Genomic DNA, 21,923 nt, shown 5'->3' with positions numbered 1-21,923 from the left:
CGTTAATTTTTTTATTTAATGTTCCAGAGATACAATTTTATATTTCTGATGCATTTATATTTTAAATGTAGTCTTTGAACTAACTGGACTTAGTTATGTAAAGAACTCTCTCTCTCACACACACACAGTCAAAAAACCTACACAAGAGAGTTTTTGTTTCATCTCTTAAAAAGCAATGATCTTAAAGCAATGATAACTATATTCATTGTTCTGTTGCCCATTATCAAAAAGGAGACCACCTTAAATGGTGAGGCAGAAATGTTAAGAACAACATTCCCTATATTTTATAGTACTGTATGTGAAAACAAACCAAAAATTGGTCATGAAGCTTAAAGAGGAAATGGAGATAAGAAAATATTTTGAAATGGAACAAAAGAAAGTTGAATTGAAAATATAGCAACTGAAAGTACAAAAGTATATAGTTTTAAGGTGATAGTGCCAAAAACTGCCCACCTCTACGTCCACTACCTCTAGGTTTTTTCGACTGCTTAGGAATAGTCTTGTTTGCATCTAGAACTATTGGTATTTCTCAAATAAACCAATTTCTTGGCTCCCATCATTGATTTATGTAAACTAGGAATACATTCTTCAAAGGTCTTGCACCATTCCATGTTCAATGTCAGTAATTAAACAATACAGTCACACAACTGCACTGGGCGAGTAAAATACTAACTAAGATGACTATAAGCTACTCTTGTTTAGGATTAAAGAAGACCCAACTGAATTATTTATGTAATCACTTTGCTTTGGTGTTACGAGTGTATCATTTGGTTGAACAGTGCCAGAGTAGGCCTGGGTGATGCTGGGGATTGGTAATCAGATATGGGACTTTTCATAACTTGATAAAAGACTCCATCTAACTTAAGAGAATTGTGACAGCTGCTCAGTAGCTGGTGTTGGAAATGATCCAGTGTGCCTGTGTGTGTGTGTGTGTGTGTGTGTGTGTGCGCGCGCGCTTTAACCCTTCTTGTAAATGGCTATCTCATATTACTCAATGACTTCATAAAACCCTTCATATTACCATCAGAAACCACACAAGTCATTGGATAAATCCACCAAGAAAACTAACAGGTGCAGGCAGGCAATTAGAGTTCTGGTTTCATCTATGACACTGAATTATCAGGTAAGACCGACTCTGCTGCATAACAGGTCTGATAATTTTATATGGAAAGAATAAAAATAAGTACAAAGCTTTAATACTATTAATAAGATGATCATAAAAGCAATGTGGATTAGAGTTACTCCTAGGGAAAACTCTAGATATATGTGGTTATTTACTATTTGCGTTCTAGAGTTATATAGATAGATGAATTACGCCCTGTGTGGAAAATAGCTGCTTTTGTTTTTCAGGAATTCCTATATAATATTGATTACCATGATAATATCTACAAGAATGAAGATAACCAACATATCTTGGTTGGAATGGAATACATCTGTAAGAGCACTTGGCAGGGAGGATTGAAATTATCTGTCGTCAGTTTTACCCTCATGCTTCTATGACACAGACTGTATACCATTTATCTTTTGATCCTAAGTGCCTAACAGAATTCTCCATAACTTCTTTTCAAGAAATGAATAAATAAATGCAACAAAGAATGAAATTTAGCATGTGCCTGTTTATTCCAGACTTCAAATTATATTTGGTTGTTCTGCCCGTCAGCCACCAGAGGGCACTTGAAGCCCATATTTTGGTTCTACCTGGAGCTCTCTCTAACTGAAGTGTGTAATTTCAACAGGCTTAATTCCAATTCGAGCCAGATTTTTCGAGATGGAAGTGTTATTGAATTAAAATTTATATTTTTAAATTATTTTTATTGACATATAATGTATTATTTGCCCCAGGGGTACAGGTCTGTGAATCATCAGGCTTACACATTTCACAGCACTCACCATAGCACATACCCTCCTCAATGTACATAACCCAGCCACCCTATGCCTATTCCCCCAACCCCCAGCAACCCTCAGTTTGTTTTGTGAGATTGAGTCTCCTATGGTTTGTCTCCCTAATGCGAGGATCTCAGAATGTGCTTCTGGTATAAATTAAGATAAAGCTACTCTAAGATGTGTTATTTTACTGGTATCATTTTCTGAAGCCAATTCAGTATTTCTGGCAGCAATTTGATTAAAATAGCATATGTCATGACTGAAATAGTTCTATTTCAGCTATTTTGCTAAAAAAAAAAAAGCATAGTAAATTTTTAATAAAAAGTGAAAGAAATTTTCCAGTGTCTTATTTCCCTGTCATCGTGTTCCTCTTTTACAGAGTTCTTTTAGAAGGAAATAATGCCCATATTTTCATTTCATAGTATGTCAGTGTTTAAAAAAAGAAAGTATAAATAGAACATTATAGAGTGCCAAAACCCTGTAGACGTTCAATGAATGTTGGCTTATGTTGACAATGGTAAAGAATGTCAGTTAATGAAGGCAGATAGATTCTGCACTCAGAGTGAACTATTGTTCATAAAATAACTTTATGTGAAGGAACTGGTGCCAGTACTCACCACATTCATAAATGCTTTGGCTCCGTGCCTGAATCACCAGAATTGAGTGCTAATACATGGCTTCCAGTTACTGCATACCTCCTTAATCTAAAATTATTTGTTGAGGGCACATCTTTGAGAGTTTCTCCTTTCTAGGCAGCAACTTATATCAAAATTGCCCTTTGACAAAACAAGAGGCATAATGTAGAGTAACTGAAATAGAGACGTCCATTAAACCCGGCAGGTGTGCAGGCGATCTGGGTAGTGATGGACACCCGGTAATCTGAGGAGCATTCAGTTCAGCTACTCCGGCCTGGGAGCACGCACTCTTGCTTCTCTTCTTGGAGCTATCGCTGAGGGGCTTAAGGATTTCATTAGTCACATGTTCTACCTGACAGTCGTCTACCAACAACTTGATTCCTTTCTGCTGGGGATGCTGAGAAGATGATAAAGTATGAGACTCATAAGTGCTCTTCTTAGGAGGTGTAACATCAAGTCAAAATTATGGTAAAGGACTTTACAAGTCCTTGTGTATAATATATGCTGTACTTGCAGCAATGGTGCTCATGAAACAGTTTTGTATATAGCATCTCTCTCCCACATCTTATCGCAAGCGAAACACTGGGCTTTCAGCAGACCTGTAGAGTGAAAAAGGACAGGTGTATTCCCCAATTAGCCGCCTTTCCTATGTTCCTGACCCAATTCTTTCGTGTTACAGAGACTTTGTAGAGACCTCCACTCACCTAACCACCCTTGGATCATTACCCTCACTCCCTTCATGTTCTCTTTCCCTTCTTACCCATGTAGAGTTGAGGGTTTACTCATTCAAACTCCCTTACAAATACACTCCAGTCACACACTGTCCTGCTTAAATGTAACAACCCTGAGAGCTTACTCCCTGCATCATTTGATCACCTGAACTTTGTTGAAGAAAATTACTCAAGATTTTGAGAAGTCCCATTCTAAAATAACAATTACAACATTCTGAAAGACAGTTAACCTGGACTTATCAAAAATGTTAATGTCATGGGGACACCTGGGTAGCTCAGTCAGTTAAGCCTTCAGCTCAGGTCATAATCCCAGGGTCGTGGGAAAGAGTCCCACACAAGGCTCCTCACTCAGTGGGGAGCCTGCTTCTTCCCCTGCCTTCCACTCTCCCTCTTTGTGCTCTCTCTCTCTGACAAATAAATAAATAAAGTCTTTTTTAAAAAAATGTTAATATCGTGAAAGAATAAAAGACCAAAAAAATTGAAAAGGGAAAAAAGGAAAGAAATGAAGTTCAAGAACTGTTTTATGTTAAAAATAGAACAAAGAGGGACGCCTGGGTGGCTCAGTAGGTTCAGCAGCTGCCTTCAGCTCAGGTCATGATCCCAGCATCCTGGGACCCAGTCCCGTGTCGGGCCCCTTGCTCGGCGGGGAGCCTGATTCTCCCTCTGCCTCAGCCTGCCACTCTCTCTACCTGTGCTCACGCTCACTCAGCTCTCTCTCTGACAAATAAATAAAAATTTTAAAAAAGAGAGAACAAAGAGATATTTGTCTTTTTTTTAATAAGATTTTATTTATTTGACAGACAGAGATCTCAAGTAGGCAGAGAGGCAAGAAGAGAGAGAGGAGGAAGCAGGCTCCCCACTGAGCAGAGAGCCTGATGTGGGGTTCAATCCCAGGACCCTGGGACCATGACCTGAAAGCGGAGGCTTTAACTCACTGAGCCACCAAGGCACCCCGAGATATTTGTCTTTAAAGGAACACCGCCATTTATTTCCTCCACTTGTGCTCTGAATCCCAGAACTCTCTCTTTCTCTAATTATAAAATTAGAAAATTATAAATATTGGCTATAGTATCAGTGTTTTAAATTTGCTGAGTGTTACATGTGTATTCACAAGGAATGACTTTGTTTTCCATGATGTGTTCAGGGAATGAAGTGTTATATGGTAACTAACTTTCAAACAGTTCGACAATAACAAAAACGCTTATACTTAATAAGAGAAAGAGAGAGAATGATAAAGAATATGAATCTAAGGGAAGGGTATACTTACCACAGACAGACTTGATGGTTAAACCTCTGCCTTCAGCACAGGTCATGGTCTCAGGGTCCTGGGATCGAGCCCCGCATCGGGCTCTCTGCTCAGCAGGGAGCCTGCTTCCCTTCCTTTCTCTGCCTGCCTCTCTGCCTACTTGTGATCTCTCTGTGTCAAATAAATAAGTAAAATCTTTAAAAAATAAAAATGTAAAGGATATTATAGTTACAAATCTGAAAAGAACACTTTGGACTGCCCCAGAATGCTACTACACCTCCCTAGTACACATTTTCCACTTCCCAAAATGCCCATTTCCCCCAGTCTCAGCCCATTAACAACACTGCTTCATGCTTTACCAAGGAACAGCAGCAACGAGGGAAGAACCCAGCATCACCCCATCTCCAAACCCTATCAGCCTTCTTGAATCTGGACCCAGACTTCTGAAAGTCTTTCCTCCACTTGTGCTCTGAATCCCAGAACTCTCTCTTTCTCAGTAATTTCTCTCCTGAGATTATTCCACTCTAGATTTTTCTATCAGAAATGTCTCCCTGTTTTGCATCAGCCCTGACAGCAGTGATGTAGCCTGGTATCTTGCATCTTTAATTAAAAAAAATATATATGTATGTCTTGGTCACAGCTCTTCCCCAAGGAACAGCACCATTTCTTTGCTCCCCTTCAAAGCAAGGAAAGCTTCTAAACTGAGTCGTCTATAGGTACTGCGTCCACTTCTCTCCCACTCGCTCACTCAACTTGGGGTTATAGAAATTGACATTCCACTGAAGCTATTCATGTCAAGGTCAAGAGAAAGAACTACTTTCGTAACCCTTTGGCAGCATTGGTAACAAATGACCACTCTCCTTCCTCAGACACATTCTTCTCTTGATTCTTATGCTGTGACACTATCCTACTTTTCTCTTAATTCATGGCTGTTTGCTGCCTCCGAGGATGCTAATGTCTCTTCTTTTAGACCTTGAACTTCTCAAACCCCCATCATGTGACTGAGCTCTTCTCTGTCTCAGGAGTCCTTGACTGTTTTGTGTTGCTTTGGTGCTCATATGAAGTCTATCAATTCTTTCTAATAATAATATATTTAAGACAAAATAAAATTCTTCGAGTTACACAGGAAACTATATTAAAATATAAATAGATTTCAAAATATATGTATGATATTCATCTTAACACAAAAATAAGGCAAGCATTTCAAATACAGGTAAGCTTAAAATCCTATCTTATTTTTGAAATAACAATTTCAAATTTTTGTTTAATGGTTGTAAGTACTGAAAATACTGATTAGACACTTTTTTTTTTTTCAAATGGAGTTAAATGGAATTAAAAAGTTTCTTTAGCTCACTTTGCAAGGCCAGGAAAGCTTGCTTCAAAGAACACCAGGATTCTCAAAGGCTTTTTGAGTTAAATTTCAACTATAATAAGATTTGGTCCTAAGATCAAAGATCATGGTCTAGGACAATACCTTCAATAGAGTTTATGTCAGAAAGAAAAGGATTGTGGATCTGTGGTTCAGCTTTAATACTATCAAGATAAAACTTCTAAAAGAATCCTCAATAGTTTCCAATTGTCCATAGATTTCTCTTTTTGAAGAAATCGACAGTCATCTCAGGATGAAGCACCTTCCCTAGCATTTCAAAGTCTGGCATTCCTCACTAGCTGCTAATCCTAGAAACCTTATAATTTTTTTAAAGTAGAAGCCACATTGGACTTGAAAGCTTTATCTATTCATATGGTTAAAAATAACTTCCAGGTGAGCCAACTCATAGACAAATCTTTTTATTTTTTTTCAAAGTGTTCAAAACGTGGTTTCTTTTCTTTTAGAGAATTTAAAACCAGCCATCCTTAATTCAGACAAGCATTTAGGTCTTGTTCTCAGGGAAAGTCAGTGAACTTTGATAAAGATGTACCTCATATATTTTTTTAAATATTTTTTTTTAATTAAATTAAATTAAAATTTTTTCCAGTGATCCATAATTCATTGTTTATGCACCACATCCAGTGCTCCATGCAGTACATGCCCTCCATAATACCCACCACTGGGCTCACCCAACCCTCACTCCCCTCCTGTCCAAAACCCTCAGTTTGTTTCTCAGAGTCCACAGTCTCTTATGGTTTGTCTCCCCCTCCGATTTCCCCCAACTCACTTCTCCTCTCCGTCTCCCAATGCCCTCTGTGTTATTCCTTATGCTTCATAAATAAGTGTAACTATATGATAACTGACTCTCTCTGCTTGACTTATTGTACCTCATATTCTGATCCCTTTTCTTGACAATTTTTAAGTTCAATTTTTCAAGTTCAATTTTTCAGAGTAATTATCAGAGGATAATGTTTATGACTTTTATACTCATTGGCAAAACGTCTCTTGAAACTGTAAGAATATTCTTAATTCCTAGCACATGTCTGTGTTAAAAACAAAGTGATGACTTCATGAGGTGCTTCTTTTTTCATTAAGGCAAGAATACCGGATGTATTACCAAGAATTACTACAATCATGGGAGGAATGTAGTGCTTTTTTTTTTTCCCCCGATTGAAGTTTTGTTTGGAAAAATAATCTTCACAAGAAAACAGAACAATAAAACAACTTTTCACAACTTTGAACCTGTCAACGGTCTTGATCAGTTTCAAAAGAGACTCACAGAATAAGAATTCTTCTAACCACATACTCCAGGGGAACACTGAGGTTGTCAATTCCTCCACTGTTTGTTTCAAAATTTTACGATATTTTTATAATTCTACCCTGAATGAAAACATTTGACACAAGAACCTCTCCTGGATTTCTGTTGGTTTGCAACCTTGGGAGCTTCCAGATAAAATCTGAAACTAGCCCCTGCACATGGAGGGGGAAGAGAAGGAAGAAAGAAGCAGGTCAGTCCAGATTAGTAGGTGGAAGTTTTTTGTTGTTGTTGTTGTTGTTTGTTTTGTTTTTTGTTTTTATTTTTGTTTTTGTTTTTTGTAGGTGGAAGTTTAATAAGCAAGGGAACTTACATAGGAAGCTTGTCTTGGGCATCAGCAGAACAAGATTTCTGTACTATCTGCCAGAATCTTAAACGTTTATATAGAGATCTTAACTGGGTTCAGTCATGTATGCAGTCCAGATGGTCTCAACAACACCTCACTCTTTCAAGGCTGCGTCCCTGTTCCCATTGTTCGCGCAGTTCAAGGACACAAAAATGGTGGGCAGAGTGTACATTCCAAGGTCAGGGGAAGGTGTGAGGAGCCTCCAATGCCTGGGTCTAGCTCCTGGGTCAGCTGGTGGCCACAACCTCTCCATCAGCTGCTGCAACAATTTCCTCTGTTCCACTTCAAAAACCAATCGGAACATTTTTAGTGAATACGGCTGAATTAGAGTCTCTCTCATTTTATACGACATTAGGAAAAGTAATTTTGTTAAATAGAAATTCCATTTTGGAGGTATCCTAGCTTTTTATCTTGAGATTTTTTGCATGAAAAAAACTGCTATTTGTAAGAACTTTTACAAATAAAAACACTGGTGGCATGATCCATGAAAGAACTAATTGACGAATATGACTTCATTCAAATTTAAAATTTCTGCTCTGCAAAAAATTCTGTCAAGAAATTCAGAAGAGAAGCTACAGACTGGGAAAAAATATTTGCACAAGGTATATCTGATTAAGGACTGTTATGCAAATATACAGAGTTTCTTAAACTCAACAATAAGAAACCAAAAACACAATTAAAACATGGGCCAAAGACCCCACCAAAGAAGAAATATAAATGGCGAATAAGCATATGAAAAGTTGCTCCAGGTCATTATTTCATCAGGGATATGCAAATAAATGAGATGCCATGACACACCCATTAGAATGACCAAAATCTAGAATACGTCGAATGCTGGGGGAGATGTGGAGCAAGAGAAACCCTCTTTATTCATCTCTGGTAGGAATGCAAAATGGTACCATTACTTTGGAAGATAGCTTGTAAGTTTCTTACAAAACTAAACATACTCTAAACCATGCACTCTAGTAATTAAACTCCTTGGTATTCATCCAAATGAACTAAAAAGTATAGTCACATAAAAAATGCATATGGAAATTTATAGCAAACTTTACTCACAATTGCCAAAACTTAAAAGCAAACCAAGATGTCCTTCAATAGGTGGATAGAAAAAAAGCCTGTGGTACATCCAGACAATGGAATATTATTCAGCACTAGAAAGAAATGAGATATTTAGCGAATTAAAACTTAAAGGCATACTACTAAGTGAAACTTAAATGCATATGACTAAAGTGAAAGAAACCAATCCAGAAAAACTACATACTGTATGATTCCAAACATATGATACTCTGGAAAAGAAAAAAAACTATGAAGACAGTAAAAAGATCAGGGTTGCCAGAGATTGTGGAGAAGGAGAGATGAATGGAACAGCATAGAGGATTTTTAGGACGACAAAACTAGTCTTTTAAAAAAAATTATTTAAATTCAACTTAGTTATTAGTTTCAGGGCTAGAATTCAGTGATTCATCAGTTGCATATAATTCCCAGTGCTTGCTACACCAAGTGTCCTCCTTAATGCCCATAACCCCAGTACTCCATGCCCCACCCACCTCTCCTCCAGCAACTCTCTGTTTCCTAGAGTTAAGAGTCCCCTACGGTTTGCCTCCCTCCCTGTTTTTACCTTATTTTATTTTTCCTTCCCTTCCCTTAAATTCCACATATGAGTGAAATCATACTGTATTTGTCTTTCTCTGATTAATTTCACTTGGCATAATACCCTCTAGTTCCATCCACGTCATTGCAAATGGCAAGATTTCATTCTTTTTGATGGCTGAATAATATTTCATCGTGTGTGTGAGTGAGAGTGTGTGTGTGTGTGTGTGTGTGTGTGTGTGTGTCTGTTTATAATTTTATTCATTTGAGAAAGAGACAGAGAGAGTATGAGCAGGGGGAGGGGAAAGCAGACTCCCTGCTGAGTGGGGAGGCTGACAATGGGCTTAATCCCAGGACCTCGAGATCATAATCTGAGCTGAAGTCAGATGCTTGACTGACTGAGCCATCCAGGTACCCCATGACAATGAAACTAGTTTTATGAAACTTTAACAGTATATACATGTTGTTAAAAATTTTTCCAAACCCACAGAATGTACAACATCAAGAGTGAACCCTAAATTATGGACTTTGGATGATAATGTGTCAATGTAAGTACATCAGTTAAAACAAATGTACCTCTCTGGTGGGGGATGATGAGAATAGGGAAGTCTCTGCATATGTGATGTTGTGTTAATTCCTTTAAGTAGTGATGAGCATAAATGATGTTTCAAGATATCTCCTGCAATTATAATCTTATATGAAGATATCTATGATTTCCATTGATAACACAGATACCAACACTACTGTGGTTTGTTGTCTACTTTAGTAACTGAAGGGGATGCAAAATGAAGTTATACTTTTTTCCCCCATCTAAGTTCATAAACATCTGCCCTCCTGAGATCTTAGCTGGTCTTATGGTTTCACTTCCATCTATACACTGCTGAATAATTCCACATTTTATTTGTTTACTTAACTTGACTCAGTCTCTAAGAATAGTTAGTGTTTGCTGAAGGCTTAGTACATGCTAGGCACTATTATAAGCACTTTGGATTTACTAAGTAATTTACTTCCCCAAACACTGTCCGGTAATGTTCTATTCTCATTTTACATAAAAAGAAACCTGGCACAAAGATGTTAAGTAGTTGGCCCAAGGTTTCCCCATTGCTGAGTGGCAGAGTGAAGCATGGGGCACTGGAAGTCTGCCTCCAAAGCTCGTGCGCTTAGCCTGTAAGTAACCCTTCTCCTAATCAGCACCTCACACTCAGGTTGGACAAATCAGGTGTCTGAATCATCTACTTCCAACTGTTCCTCCTCCAGGCTTTGCATATTGTAGTAAATGATGCATGATTCACCTAAGCATTAACGCCTCAAAGCTAAGGTGTCCTAGCTTTCCCTTGCCCCACCACTAACCTATATCCAGGCATCTGCCCATTTCTTAACAATTCCAGTCCTTCCTTTCTAATTCCATCCTCATCACCTCTAGTCAAGATGGCTACAGCAGCATCCTAACCTGTCTTGTGTCCATTCTTGTCCCCAATTTAATCCCTTACCAAGAGTGCACTCTTGATGCACTCTTCCAAATCTACTCTTTCCGCGTTTTCACCAGCAGCTAATTTTCCATATCTAGATGTTGAGGACCAAACTCTTGCAGTTTTGTTGACCCCCTCTTTTCCCTCTTACTTTGTCAGCAAATCTTATCAACTTAGTTCTCAGATATACACAGAACCTGACCTCTTTGCACTACCAACACTGTTACCATCCGGGTCCAAGATGCCATTATTCTTGCCTGGATTATTTGCATTTATCTCTGAATTGATCTCCCTGCATTGGCTCTTGCCCTGTGCAGCAAAATAGCATCTGGGTATGTCTTCAAAAACATAAATTAGATCATGGCATATTTCAGCTTAATATTCTACAATGGATTCCCATCTCACTCAGAGTCAAATACACAATCCTGCATGATAGGTCCCACACCAAACGCACTCCCTCCTCCTGGCATTGGCAATTGTTCTGAAATGTTTGGAATGCTCTTCTCCCAGAAGTCCATGTGGCTACATAATTCTCTTTTAGACCTTTAGATCTGTACTCAAAATTCACCTTCTCTGTGACAACTTCCTGGTCCTCCTATTTAAAACTGCATCACATTCAATAACCCCCCTCACCCACACACACATGGGGTATTCTTCCTTGCTTAGGTGTCTCTCCCCAGCATGTATCACTACCTAACGTTTTTTTATATTTCACTCACTTATCTTGCTTTTTGACTCTCTCCACTAAGAATGTAAGTTCTGTGAAGACAGATTAAAAAAAAAATTACTGCCCTATTCCTACTGCCTCCATACTGAATACTTGTTGAAGGCATGAGAAGAGATCAAACCTATTCTTGTGGGTACCTCCTTTCGTTCATCGTCTCACAATTAGGTCTAGAGTCAAAATCAGGCTCCCGTACACAGGTCATTTTCCAAGTTAAGTGAATTCACAAGTGAAGCCTTTATGCCTTTTAGCTCTGAAGAGTTCTTACTCTTTATCACTTTCTAATTGCTCTTATTTCTTTTTTTAATAAATCGATTCTTTTTTTAAGAGTTTATTTTTTTACTTGAGAGAGAAAGAGAAGGAGAGCACATGCACACCAGGGGGTGGGCAGAGGCAGACTCCCCACTGAGCAGGGATCCTGACATGGGGCTTGATCCCAGGACACTGGGATCATGATCTGAGCCAAAGACAGATGCTTAACCAACTGAGCCACCCAGGTCCCCTTCCAATTACTTTTAAATAGAAGGATTGACAAATTTATCATGTCTCTTTTTTCATCATCAAGGCAAGCAGGACCAGGCAAAAATAAAAATGGGGATTCCCTCATTCAGAAATTACTAAGGATTTTGCAATGAAGCCAGCAGAGCATTAAACAAAGTATGGGGTCTATGAGACCACACGTGTCATACGCCCATGATGCTCGCCCTATGGTGAGCTTTTGTTAGAGCTGGATTTTTTTTTTTTTTTTTAACTTACAAAAGCAAGGACTTTAGTGATCAGGGGTTGCCTTTTCTTGCCCATGGTCCATGATGAATCTGTATTATAAAGGTCTAAATATTCTAAAGACTAATATAATTTAAACCATTAGTTATGTAAGCTACATACTCACTTTTTCTGGTTCCAAGTTGACTTTTTAGTTATATAAATTTCTACCTAGTTATAATTGTTTAATGCCACATTATCCCTTCCACTTATTTAATAATTAAGGTAAAAATACCATACTGGTGGAATCTTTTGCTAGACATTGATTTATCATATAAATAAGCACTTTTAATGGGTTAAATGTTAAAGATGCTCATTCATTCAAGAGTTGAGTAAAAATCTATATATGCAAATTACAGTGCTTGGCTTTTTAAGACATTTAGGTATATGACAGGAAAGCAGGCATTTTGCTGAAAGCCAGTTAGCCAAATGATCAATTTGCTGAATGACCAATTTGACAAATTTGCCAAATAAGATGAATGTAATTTAACAGCTTGAACAAGTTGGTGAAATATATAGAAAAATTATGCACACATTTTTAATATTGACTATCATAATTGGATTATGAATTATATATGGATATGTGTATACTATATGTATATATATACTTGTGTCATACTTACATATATACATTTATTCATACATAGAGAGTTAACTTGTTACATATGCATATTATATGAAATGTATATAAGTTACACCTGAGTATAAGCACTGAGTGGCTCAGTCGGGTACATACATATAAGAAGACTAGCTATAAAGGAAGTAAAGATATCTGAAAGGGACTATTATAATCTGGAAGGGACCATATGGTTTGTATGAATTAAATAGAAAGATGAAATAGGACACATGGGAGGAATCATATTATATACTAAATATTGTGTGACATTTTCTGGTTGATATACTCTGAGCATTTTGTAAATGAATCTTAAAAATATTAAAGCTTTGGCAAAACAGTAATCAACATACAATGGTTCCTAATCACTTATGAATATATCTAAAATGTAGAACAGTCTTCCTCTCTGTTATAAATAACATGAATTACTTCGACAGCAAAATCTGCCTATTTAAGTGGTTCCAGATTAGAAACCACTCCAGGGGGTGCCTGGGTGGCTCAGAGGGTTCAGCCTTTGTCTTCAGCTCAGGTCATGGTCTCAGGGTCCTGGGATCGAGCCCTGCATCGGGCTCTCTGATGAGCAGGGAACCTGTTCCACCCTCCCCCCCATCTCTCTGCCTGTCTCTTTGCCTACTTGTGATCTCTGTCAAATAAATAAATAAAATCTGAAAAAAAAAAAGAAAGAATGAAAAGAAAGCACCCCAGTATATGACATGAGACAGTTTTTCACTTACTTCTGATTTATTTCATAATACCTTTGAATGACATTTCCTACCTTTTTAATACTAAAAACATTTAAAATATTTTAGCATTATCTCACCTATTCTTTGTACTCTGTTGTAACTTATAAATTCAAAAAAAAGTCAGAATTTTTAGTTAAATTGCACTTAAATTACTTTTTTAATAAAATCATCCAAAATTTAATTTAGGTCAACTTAATTTAATCCTAATTTGAAAGCATCAGAAAGAAATCAAAATTAACCAATAATTCTAATTTTTATTCCCGTATTACATTTTATTTTGGTTTTTGATATTGAAATACATACTTCTACACATTTCACAGCTAATAACTTGAACATTTTTGTTAATGCTGCTAACTAATTCTTGGTAAAGTTGTTAATTATTGCAATACAACAGTGCAGTCTTTACATTTAGTAAATGTGGCAAAGAGTTAATCAACAAATTGGCATTCAACTAGCTGATTTTCTGCTAAGTGACCTAGCTGGAGGAGGAAAGGGTGAGTAGAAGCTGCAGGAATAACAATTCTCAGGAAGATGTAAGAGAAAAATATGACATAGAAGTGATGGGAGACGTAGGAAGGCACCCAAGCCTCTTGAGAGGGATGGAATTTCAAAAAAGATGCTTACATGTCGCATGCTGCAAAGAGTTCCAAGATTAAGAAGGTCAGCGGCGCCTTGCAGGCACTGTTTTCAGTAGGGTGCTGACGGGGGCAGTCAATTTGCAGAAAATTATGAGATGAATGTAATTAACCAAATCTAACAACAACAAACATTAACCCCCAATGAGACAGATAGAAACTCTTTAAGAGCGAGGATCTAACTGTATTAGTGTAGAGCTCTCTCTTCTATTTCTTCTCTCTTCCCTCCCAGCGAGAGTAGTCTGATTTGGTAAACACAGGATGCTGAGTTAAATGTGAATTTCAAAAAGACAACGAATAATTTTTAGTACAAGGATATCCCAAGCATTGCGAACCCTCACTCGAAGTGTGCTAGATTGGGGACCATGGAGGGGCTAAGAGCACTGACTGCTGGAGTCCTCACCTGCACGTAGACATAGGGCTGTGGGTAAGTTACCCAAACTTCCCGCGCCTCGGGCTCCAGGTTGGAACAACCGGGATAGTAACAGTCTTCATAAGGAGTAGTAACAGTAACAGCTCTTTGGGGATTTTGTGAGTTGAAGTCTCTACAGCACAGGGCGTGGCGTTTGGGGCAGGCAGAGAAATCGATACGTGTAAGAATGGTTGTCCATGAAAGGAACAGCACTAATTCATACGAACGTAAAGGGGGAAAATGTGTGGGATTTGTGTATTGTCCACCTGGGGATAGTTAATAGCCAAAGCATGCAGGCAAATGAACGTATGTAGGCCTAGAATTTTAAAAAGGGGAGGCGCCGGGATTCGCGGAAAACCTGCCCCTGATCCCTCTTACCAAAAGGAGTGGAGACATGACCCTCATGGGGACAGCCTTGAGACGTCGGCACCCAGGTCTGAGTGTGGAGGTCCTCCGACTACAGACCGGTCGGGGCCGGTTCGGTTCTCCAGCGCTGGGGTGGCTGTAACTGCCAGCAAATCGCAGAGGGGCCGCGGGACAGGCCGGGGCGGGGCGGGCTCCGGGTGGCGGAGTCCGCCAGCGCGCGTGGGAAGAGTCGCGCGCGCGAGCGAGTCGCGGTCCCGGAGCGGAGCGCGGCGCTGGCGGCGGCTGAGAGCGAGCGGCGTGCGCAGGCTGCGCGACGGACGCGGCGATGGGACACCTGTGGCTCTTGGGAACCTGGGGCTTCTGGGGGCTGCTCCTGTGTGCCACGGACCCCCGCGCAGGTAATTCCTCCGGGGCGCCAGGGAGGCAAGCAGAAGTCCGTGCAGACGCAACCCTGGCTTTCCCGGGGCCGCGGGAGAGAAGGGACTGCCCGGCACCAGCCCTGCGCCAAGGCTGCGGGTGCGGCCGCATGGCCATCCTGGGGACCTGGGACCCGGGACCTGCAAGGCAGGCCTAAGGGACAGACAGGCAGGCAGACAGACTCACACACACACACACACACACACACAGAAGAAAAGAAGAGGAGGAGAAGAGAAGAGAAGAGAAGAGAAGAGAAGAGAAGAGAAGAGAAGAGAAGAGAAGAGAAGAGAAGAGAGAAGAGGGATTGCTCTTAAGTCGTAAGAGTTACTGCTTGAATTATGGAACCGCACCGCCCCCACCCACAAGGGGCTCAATTGAAAAAGACACTGAAACTTGGCGGGGGGTGGAGGTAGGGGGCACAATCCGAGTCCTCTCTCTTCTCTTCTTGGGTGTCTTTCCCCCACCGAAGAGAGGGCAGTGTCCCCCAGTAGGACAAGAATGGGTGTCTGTGCCTGGTGTCAGTCACTTTAAGGGGCAGCTGCTCTCTGCCTTCCAAGTAATACTCAGGAGAGGGTTGGAAGAGCCTGATAAGATAAGAAATTGGAGTTGTCCGTGGAGATAAGGGAGGATGAACCTGAGATAGGTGGAGAGCAGCACGGTCTTGGAGATAGGATCCAGAGCCCTCGCCGGAGTTTCCTGCTCTTGGCTGTGGGCTGCTGGAAGTTACGAACGTGCCTGAAGCAGAATCAGCCTTGGAGCTCTTGGCGAAGTCAGACCCCTGACATTTGAAGTCCGTGCTAAACTTTTTGCCGGCAGGAATGACCCGTATGATTATAATTTCTTTAACCTTTTCTCATACATCTACTTGAAACAGTAATTTCTTTTTTTTTTTTTTTAAGATTTTGTTTATTTATTTGACAGACAGGGATCACAAGTAGGCAGAGAGGCAGGCAGAGAGAGAGAGAGGAGGAAGCAGGCTCCCTGCTGAACAGAGAGCCCGATGCGGGACTCGATCCCAGGACCCTGAGATCATGACCTGAGCTGAAGGCAGAGGCTTAACCCACTGAGCCACCCAGGCGCCCTGAAACAGTAATTTCTATAGCTTTTCTTTTTGTCCACTTCAATTTTTCCTATTTCGAGAATTGTTACTGGATCTAATAATACAGATTTGCACAGTTGACATGGAAAACGAGCCCTTTTAGCCACTGTGTATCTTTGAGTTGTTTAAAAGCATAGAGTTCTCCAGAGAAGCAGCTCGCTTACCCCTGTAGTTTGCATAGGCACCTACCTCCCTCTTTCTAGAGCTCTGTTTCTCTCTCCCATACTTGGTCCAGTCTAGCTATTCATATTTGCCCTCCAAGATGCAGCAGGGACAACCCTTCTTTCTAGAAGTCAGCAGGACATGAGCAGTTAGTTGAAGTGCCCCTTCTTGGTCAACCATGGCCCCTCTGCTCTCCTGTCACGTGATACTGTCTAAGCTAAGGTTTTGGGAGGTTGAGACCATGAACATATTTTTATATCCCCAGGACACTTACACCGTTCAATGAAGGAATTGGTAACCATTAAAGTAAGAACTTACTATAATCAGGAGGCTAAAGCGATCCCAGAAATGATCTTTCCTGAAGTCTTACTCCATCACAGAAAACAATTTCTTCTTAAAATGCACCCTTAGATTTTGTGCCTGCTCTATTCTGTTCATTTTCATTTATTCTTTGCATTTCTTATGTGCTTTTATGATGAATGACTTATTTCTCCACGATGTTACTTCTCCACTGTTGTCTGCTGCTGTGTGGGCTGCTACCTGCAGTTATATATCTGCAGTTAGTTGAGCGCTACGTGAAATTAAGGGTTTAATAAATGTTTTATAATATGATAATTAAGAATGGTGAAAATGATCATGGGTTATTACCACCCTTTGTGGCACCTCAGGTAGTGCTTTGCATAAAGCTAATGAGTATTAATTAAGTGAATGACTTATTTCCCTGTCAAGTCATTGGTTAGTACTAGAACCACGAGTAAAATATGGGTGTATTTACTTTCAGTCCCATCACCTTTGTGATGTTTTTCTTATAATACTGTATGATCTGGTACCAACTTTGATGCTTGAAGTACTTGATGCTTTTATCTTTACTGTGTTTTATTATCTTTCAGATGGCTCTAAAATAATTCCCAAAGTCACAGAAATAATACCTAAATATGGCAGCATAAATGGAGCAACAAGACTGACTATCAAAGGAGAAGGTATGGTTGGTTTTTCTTTTCTTTTCTTTCTTTTGTGGGGGGGTCAAGGTTGAGGGTTTTTTTTTTTAAGATTTTATTTATTTATTTGACAGAAAGAGAGATCACAAGTAGGCAGAGAGGCAGGCGAGAAAGAGGCAAAAGCAGGCTCCCTGCTGAGCAGAGAATCCAATATCAGGCTTGATTCCACGACCCTGAGATCATGACCTGAGCTGAAGGCAGAGGCTTAACCCACTGAGCCACCCAGGCACCCCATGAAAGCTATTAGGTTTTTAACAGAGTTTTAAAAGCCGTGAGAGAAATGCCCCAATTAAAACAAAACAAAACAACCACTCAGCTATTTCTTCCTGTCTGGAGACCTAAACTCCTTCAGATCCAGGAGCCATGGCTTGAGTTTAAGTACACAGACCCAGATGGCCTTTCGTTTTAAATACAAAACAAAACAAAACATTCTATTCTTAAGGCATTTTGGAAGAACCTCCTTATGAGTTTAACCCTAACCTTTGCTCTTTCATAGACTCTCTGAGTCACAGTGTATCCTGTGTCACTGGTGTCATGGTGAATTTCCAGTTTTCCCATCCGTCTCAATTTCCAAATGCTCCTAACAGAGCATCATGGAATAGTCAAGTCCTATTGGAATGGCCGATACCTGCATCCTCGCCGTGATTTGACTTCCCTCTTCTTGCCTTAACCATATACTATAGGTGACTAAAAATGTGTTAGCACCTGTCTTTCTAAAAAGCTGAATCTAAGACTATTTTATATAGATTTTCAGGGCTCATGATATATAGAGAATGTGTATAGAGCAATGTAATGAATTTGCAAAACAGACCAGACCTCCAAAACTCCATGAATGTGCTACTTGAACAAAATTTATTTGGAGGAACTGTATTCACATAATCAGAGACATCAGTGCTGTCTCTGACCCATACTTCATGTTTAGAATTGCATTGCAGAGCTAATTTATTAATCACACAAGAACATTTTCTATGGAACTGTAACTGCTGGATGATTACTTAAGTGTTGGTCCCGTAGGACTATAAAAATGTTTTATTTTTATAAAAGTCAGGATGAAAAAATTAAATGATAAAGAAATATTTGACTTAGAAAGTGAGTTCTCTGAGATTCCACTCTCTAGAAAGAACTACTGTTAGTATTTTGGTGATTCCACATGAGTTTTCCATTTCCACATGTCATATTCACTTTTACAGGCCAAAATTTGCTAGTGCATTACTTTGTTCTACAGGCTGTGCTTCAGGAGCCAAAGATCCATAATTTTGTAGTTATGATGCCCAAGTAAAGTGTTTTGAGCACTTTATTTCCATGATCATGGACATAATTGTGTCTCCAACTAAGAGGACTGATTTAATGAGGAGTCTTATCATTTTGATTATTAGTTCAGGAGTGTTTCTAAATTTATACCTGTATTTCTCAATTGTCTTTCTTAATAGTTCCTTTTACTGAAAAATATCAGTAAAATGGAAGGAGTAGAATCTTACTTTTTGGCTTTTTTCCCTAGATATTTCCCTATTACATATACTTTTGTCTACCTGAAGTGTTGAATTATATAGTTTTTATAATGTTTTGGGAAACCCAGGGACTTTGGTCCTGTCTGACTGGCTTTCAGGTCTGTCCTTGCCCCTTCCCACTCTGTGACTGAGGCAGGTTCCTCCCCTAAGCCTCAGCTTCCTCATCAGTAAAGTGGGGTATTAAGTCCTACCTGTTGGGGCTGTTGTGATGATTGAAAAGGATGATGTGTCTAAGGTACCCATAGATACTATCTGTTTCCTAAATTAGAGTTTTTTTATTTTTATTATTTTGTTTTATTTTTATCATTATCCTGCTCTTAGGTTATACGTTTGGTTTCATTCTTTAGAAATCATCCTTCACCACACTGCACTTTTCCTTTTCATTGTTTTGCTGTTATAACTTTTCGAGTTGGTTTGTACTCTCTCACCCTTGCATTTTTTTAAACTAGAGAAATCCAAACAGCCCCATGTGGTATATGGCAACCGCCGGCTTCAACTACACACATTTTCCATGATAGCAGCCTGGGCTGCTATCAGGAGAACCAGGTTTGCGTGCCTGGCAAGTCTTGTCTCCAGTTTTTCTGCAAAAGAAAAAAAAATACATCAATATGCCAGGAATTTCCATCTGAAAGCCTCAACCTTTTCTGTATCCAGGGTACACCCAACCCTTCCTGTAATCTTTGTCCCTTGGAGTACTTCCAGAGCTATCCTCTTTATACCCAATTTTTTATTTAGAATTATATTTTATTTTGAAATTCTTTTAGGAGGTGATTCCTTTGTGCGGCTTTTTAACTCTTTGGAATTAGCTAACAAGTCAGAAATATTTCTATAATTTTTTAAGCAATATTTGTAATGAGAATATTTATAAATCCTATTGATTTGGCTCATGTTTTTACTTCAGGGAGATAGGTCTATATATATGACATAAGTATGTAAAAATATATATGACATTAAATATAGGTATGTGACATTAAAAATATATATGGCATTAAAACAAAGCCAAAAACAATACCATCTTTTGTTGGTTTAAATTTTTTTCAATTGTATTTGTCTCAGGAATGCTGAGATGCAGATCTGTGTTAACGTATCAATTTTGTGACATGTGCCTAAGAGGAAAATAAATACATGTATCACATCCTGAGCCACCCCACAAGTAAAACTTTCCTTAGTTAGTTGCCAGCAGCCCTCTGTGTATTTCAAACTCAGCATGAACACCAAAGATAAGCACAGTTGGCAAAAGGAAAGGGCAGGTTTACAAGTAACTTGCTTTTCTGTGTTTTCCTGTATCTTTTCAAAATTCCATTTTAGCAGTAACTGCTGTCCTAGAATCAAAACCACAGATCCAATGCAAGTGTCTTTCACACGTCAAATTGATGCTTATATTTGTACTTTAGCCTATATTTGATGAGCTCTGTTTGGTTACCGTTTAAGCCTAGAGGAGAAAGTGGTGTTTATTAAAATCCCTACCCTTTGTTGAGTTTCTGCTTACTTTTTCTACCTATCATGGATAGGAGAAGTGTTAAGAACATGGGTCTGGAGGAACTTATATAGGGCAATGGCTAATAGCTTTATAATGTATGTTTTTAAATATTGTTTATCTCCGAATATCACAGGTGCCAGGTTGACATTGCCAACCTGAATTCAAATCCTAGCCATAACACTTACTAGTTCTGTGTTATTTTTAAAAAGGGATATTAACACTGAACTTAAATCTCAGGATTTTTGTGACCAGTAATAAGAGCAAATATCAACCGAGCTCTTAACATAGGAGCCAAGTATTATGTTATGCAATATATATAACCTCATTTCGTATTCCTAACAATCCAATAAGTGGGTAATTATGGTAATTTTCCATTTTATTTTATTTTATTTTATTTGAGAGAGAAAGAGAGATAGAGAGAGCACAAACAGGGGGAGTGCTGAGCAGGGACTCGATCCCAGGACCCTGGGATCATATCCTGAACTGAAGGCAGACACTCAACCGAATGGCCCACACATGTGCCCCCTGGTCATTTTTCTAATGAGAAGATAAAAATGAGAGAGTTCATCTCTAAAATTTGAGTGCCTGAAGTCATACAGCAAGGATGTGCAGGAGTGGGATGCGAATCCAGAACGTTAGGGTTCCTTTAAAGAGCACCATCCCAAAGAAGCAGCTTTACGAGAGCTAGAGTTTTAGGGGTGTTGGCATTTGGTGAACATCTGGTACCATGAAGTCCTTAAACTAGGCAATGTTCGTGTTTTTAATGGACCTTTTTAGAACGCTGAAAATGTTCAATAATTTAAAAAGCAGTCACACCACAGATGTCTAGCGATCCCAATTCAGCCACTTCAACTAATAAAGGGTTTTTTTTAATTTTTAAAAAAAGATTTTATTTATTTATTTGACAGACAGAGATCACAAGTAGGCAGAGAGGCAGGCAGAGAGAGAGAGAGGAGGAAGCAGGCTCCCTGCTGAGCAGAGAGCCCGTTGTGGGGCTCCATCCCAGGACCCTGGGATCATGACCTGAGCCGAAGGCAGAAGCTTTAACCCACTGAGCCACCCAGGTGCCCCTAATAAAGGTTATTTAATATGAGCCTATAAGGTAAGAGTGATTGTTTTCTGAAACATACTACAAAACTTGACAATATTTTTTTCTAATATAAATAATATATATACATTGAATTTAGAGTTAAATCTACATCTCTGAGTTTAACATTTTTTCTGGCTTACTGATTTTAATTTTATTGTACTGTGGAACAATGTGGATTGTAGGTAATTAAGTGCTGAAATTCAAATAACTTATGAATTTATATTGATAACCTGGATGCAAAGGAAAAAATTTCATAACTTCAAAAATATTGTTAGTCATCAATTTGGCAACAGTGGTGTTTTACTGTTAAGCACTTGCAGTATTTAGAG

General features: G+C 39.1%; 1 protein-coding gene and 1 long non-coding RNA gene across 2 annotated transcripts in view; one reads left to right on the top strand and one right to left on the bottom strand.

Moving 5' to 3' along the window:
* Positions 1-1,596: 1,596 nt before the first annotated feature.
* LOC131826494 (uncharacterized) lies at positions 1,597-15,060 on the bottom strand. Its single transcript, XR_009351620.1, has 4 exons — positions 14,853-15,060; positions 8,583-8,677; positions 4,518-4,667; positions 1,597-3,118 (listed from the first exon to the last, which is right to left on the bottom strand). It is a non-coding gene; the product is annotated as an uncharacterized LOC131826494 (long non-coding RNA).
* Positions 15,061-15,067: 7 nt separating this feature from the next.
* Positions 15,068-21,923, top strand: part of PKHD1L1 (PKHD1 like 1) — a 162,340-nt gene continuing 155,484 nt past the window's right edge. The window contains exons 1-2 of the mRNA XM_059165766.1: positions 15,068-15,238; positions 17,409-17,498. Of these exons, the coding sequence (XP_059021749.1) occupies positions 15,166-15,238; positions 17,409-17,498 (163 nt within the window). The 5' untranslated portion in view covers positions 15,068-15,165. The remainder of the gene's footprint in view (positions 15,239-17,408; positions 17,499-21,923) is intronic.

Source organism: Mustela lutreola, chromosome 3 (genome assembly GCF_030435805.1).
Source record: "Mustela lutreola isolate mMusLut2 chromosome 3, mMusLut2.pri, whole genome shotgun sequence".
Classification (NCBI taxonomy): domain Eukaryota; kingdom Metazoa; phylum Chordata; class Mammalia; order Carnivora; family Mustelidae; genus Mustela; species Mustela lutreola.
The sequence above is the reverse complement of the archived record's forward strand: the minus strand, read 5'-3'. Positions and strand labels throughout refer to the sequence as shown.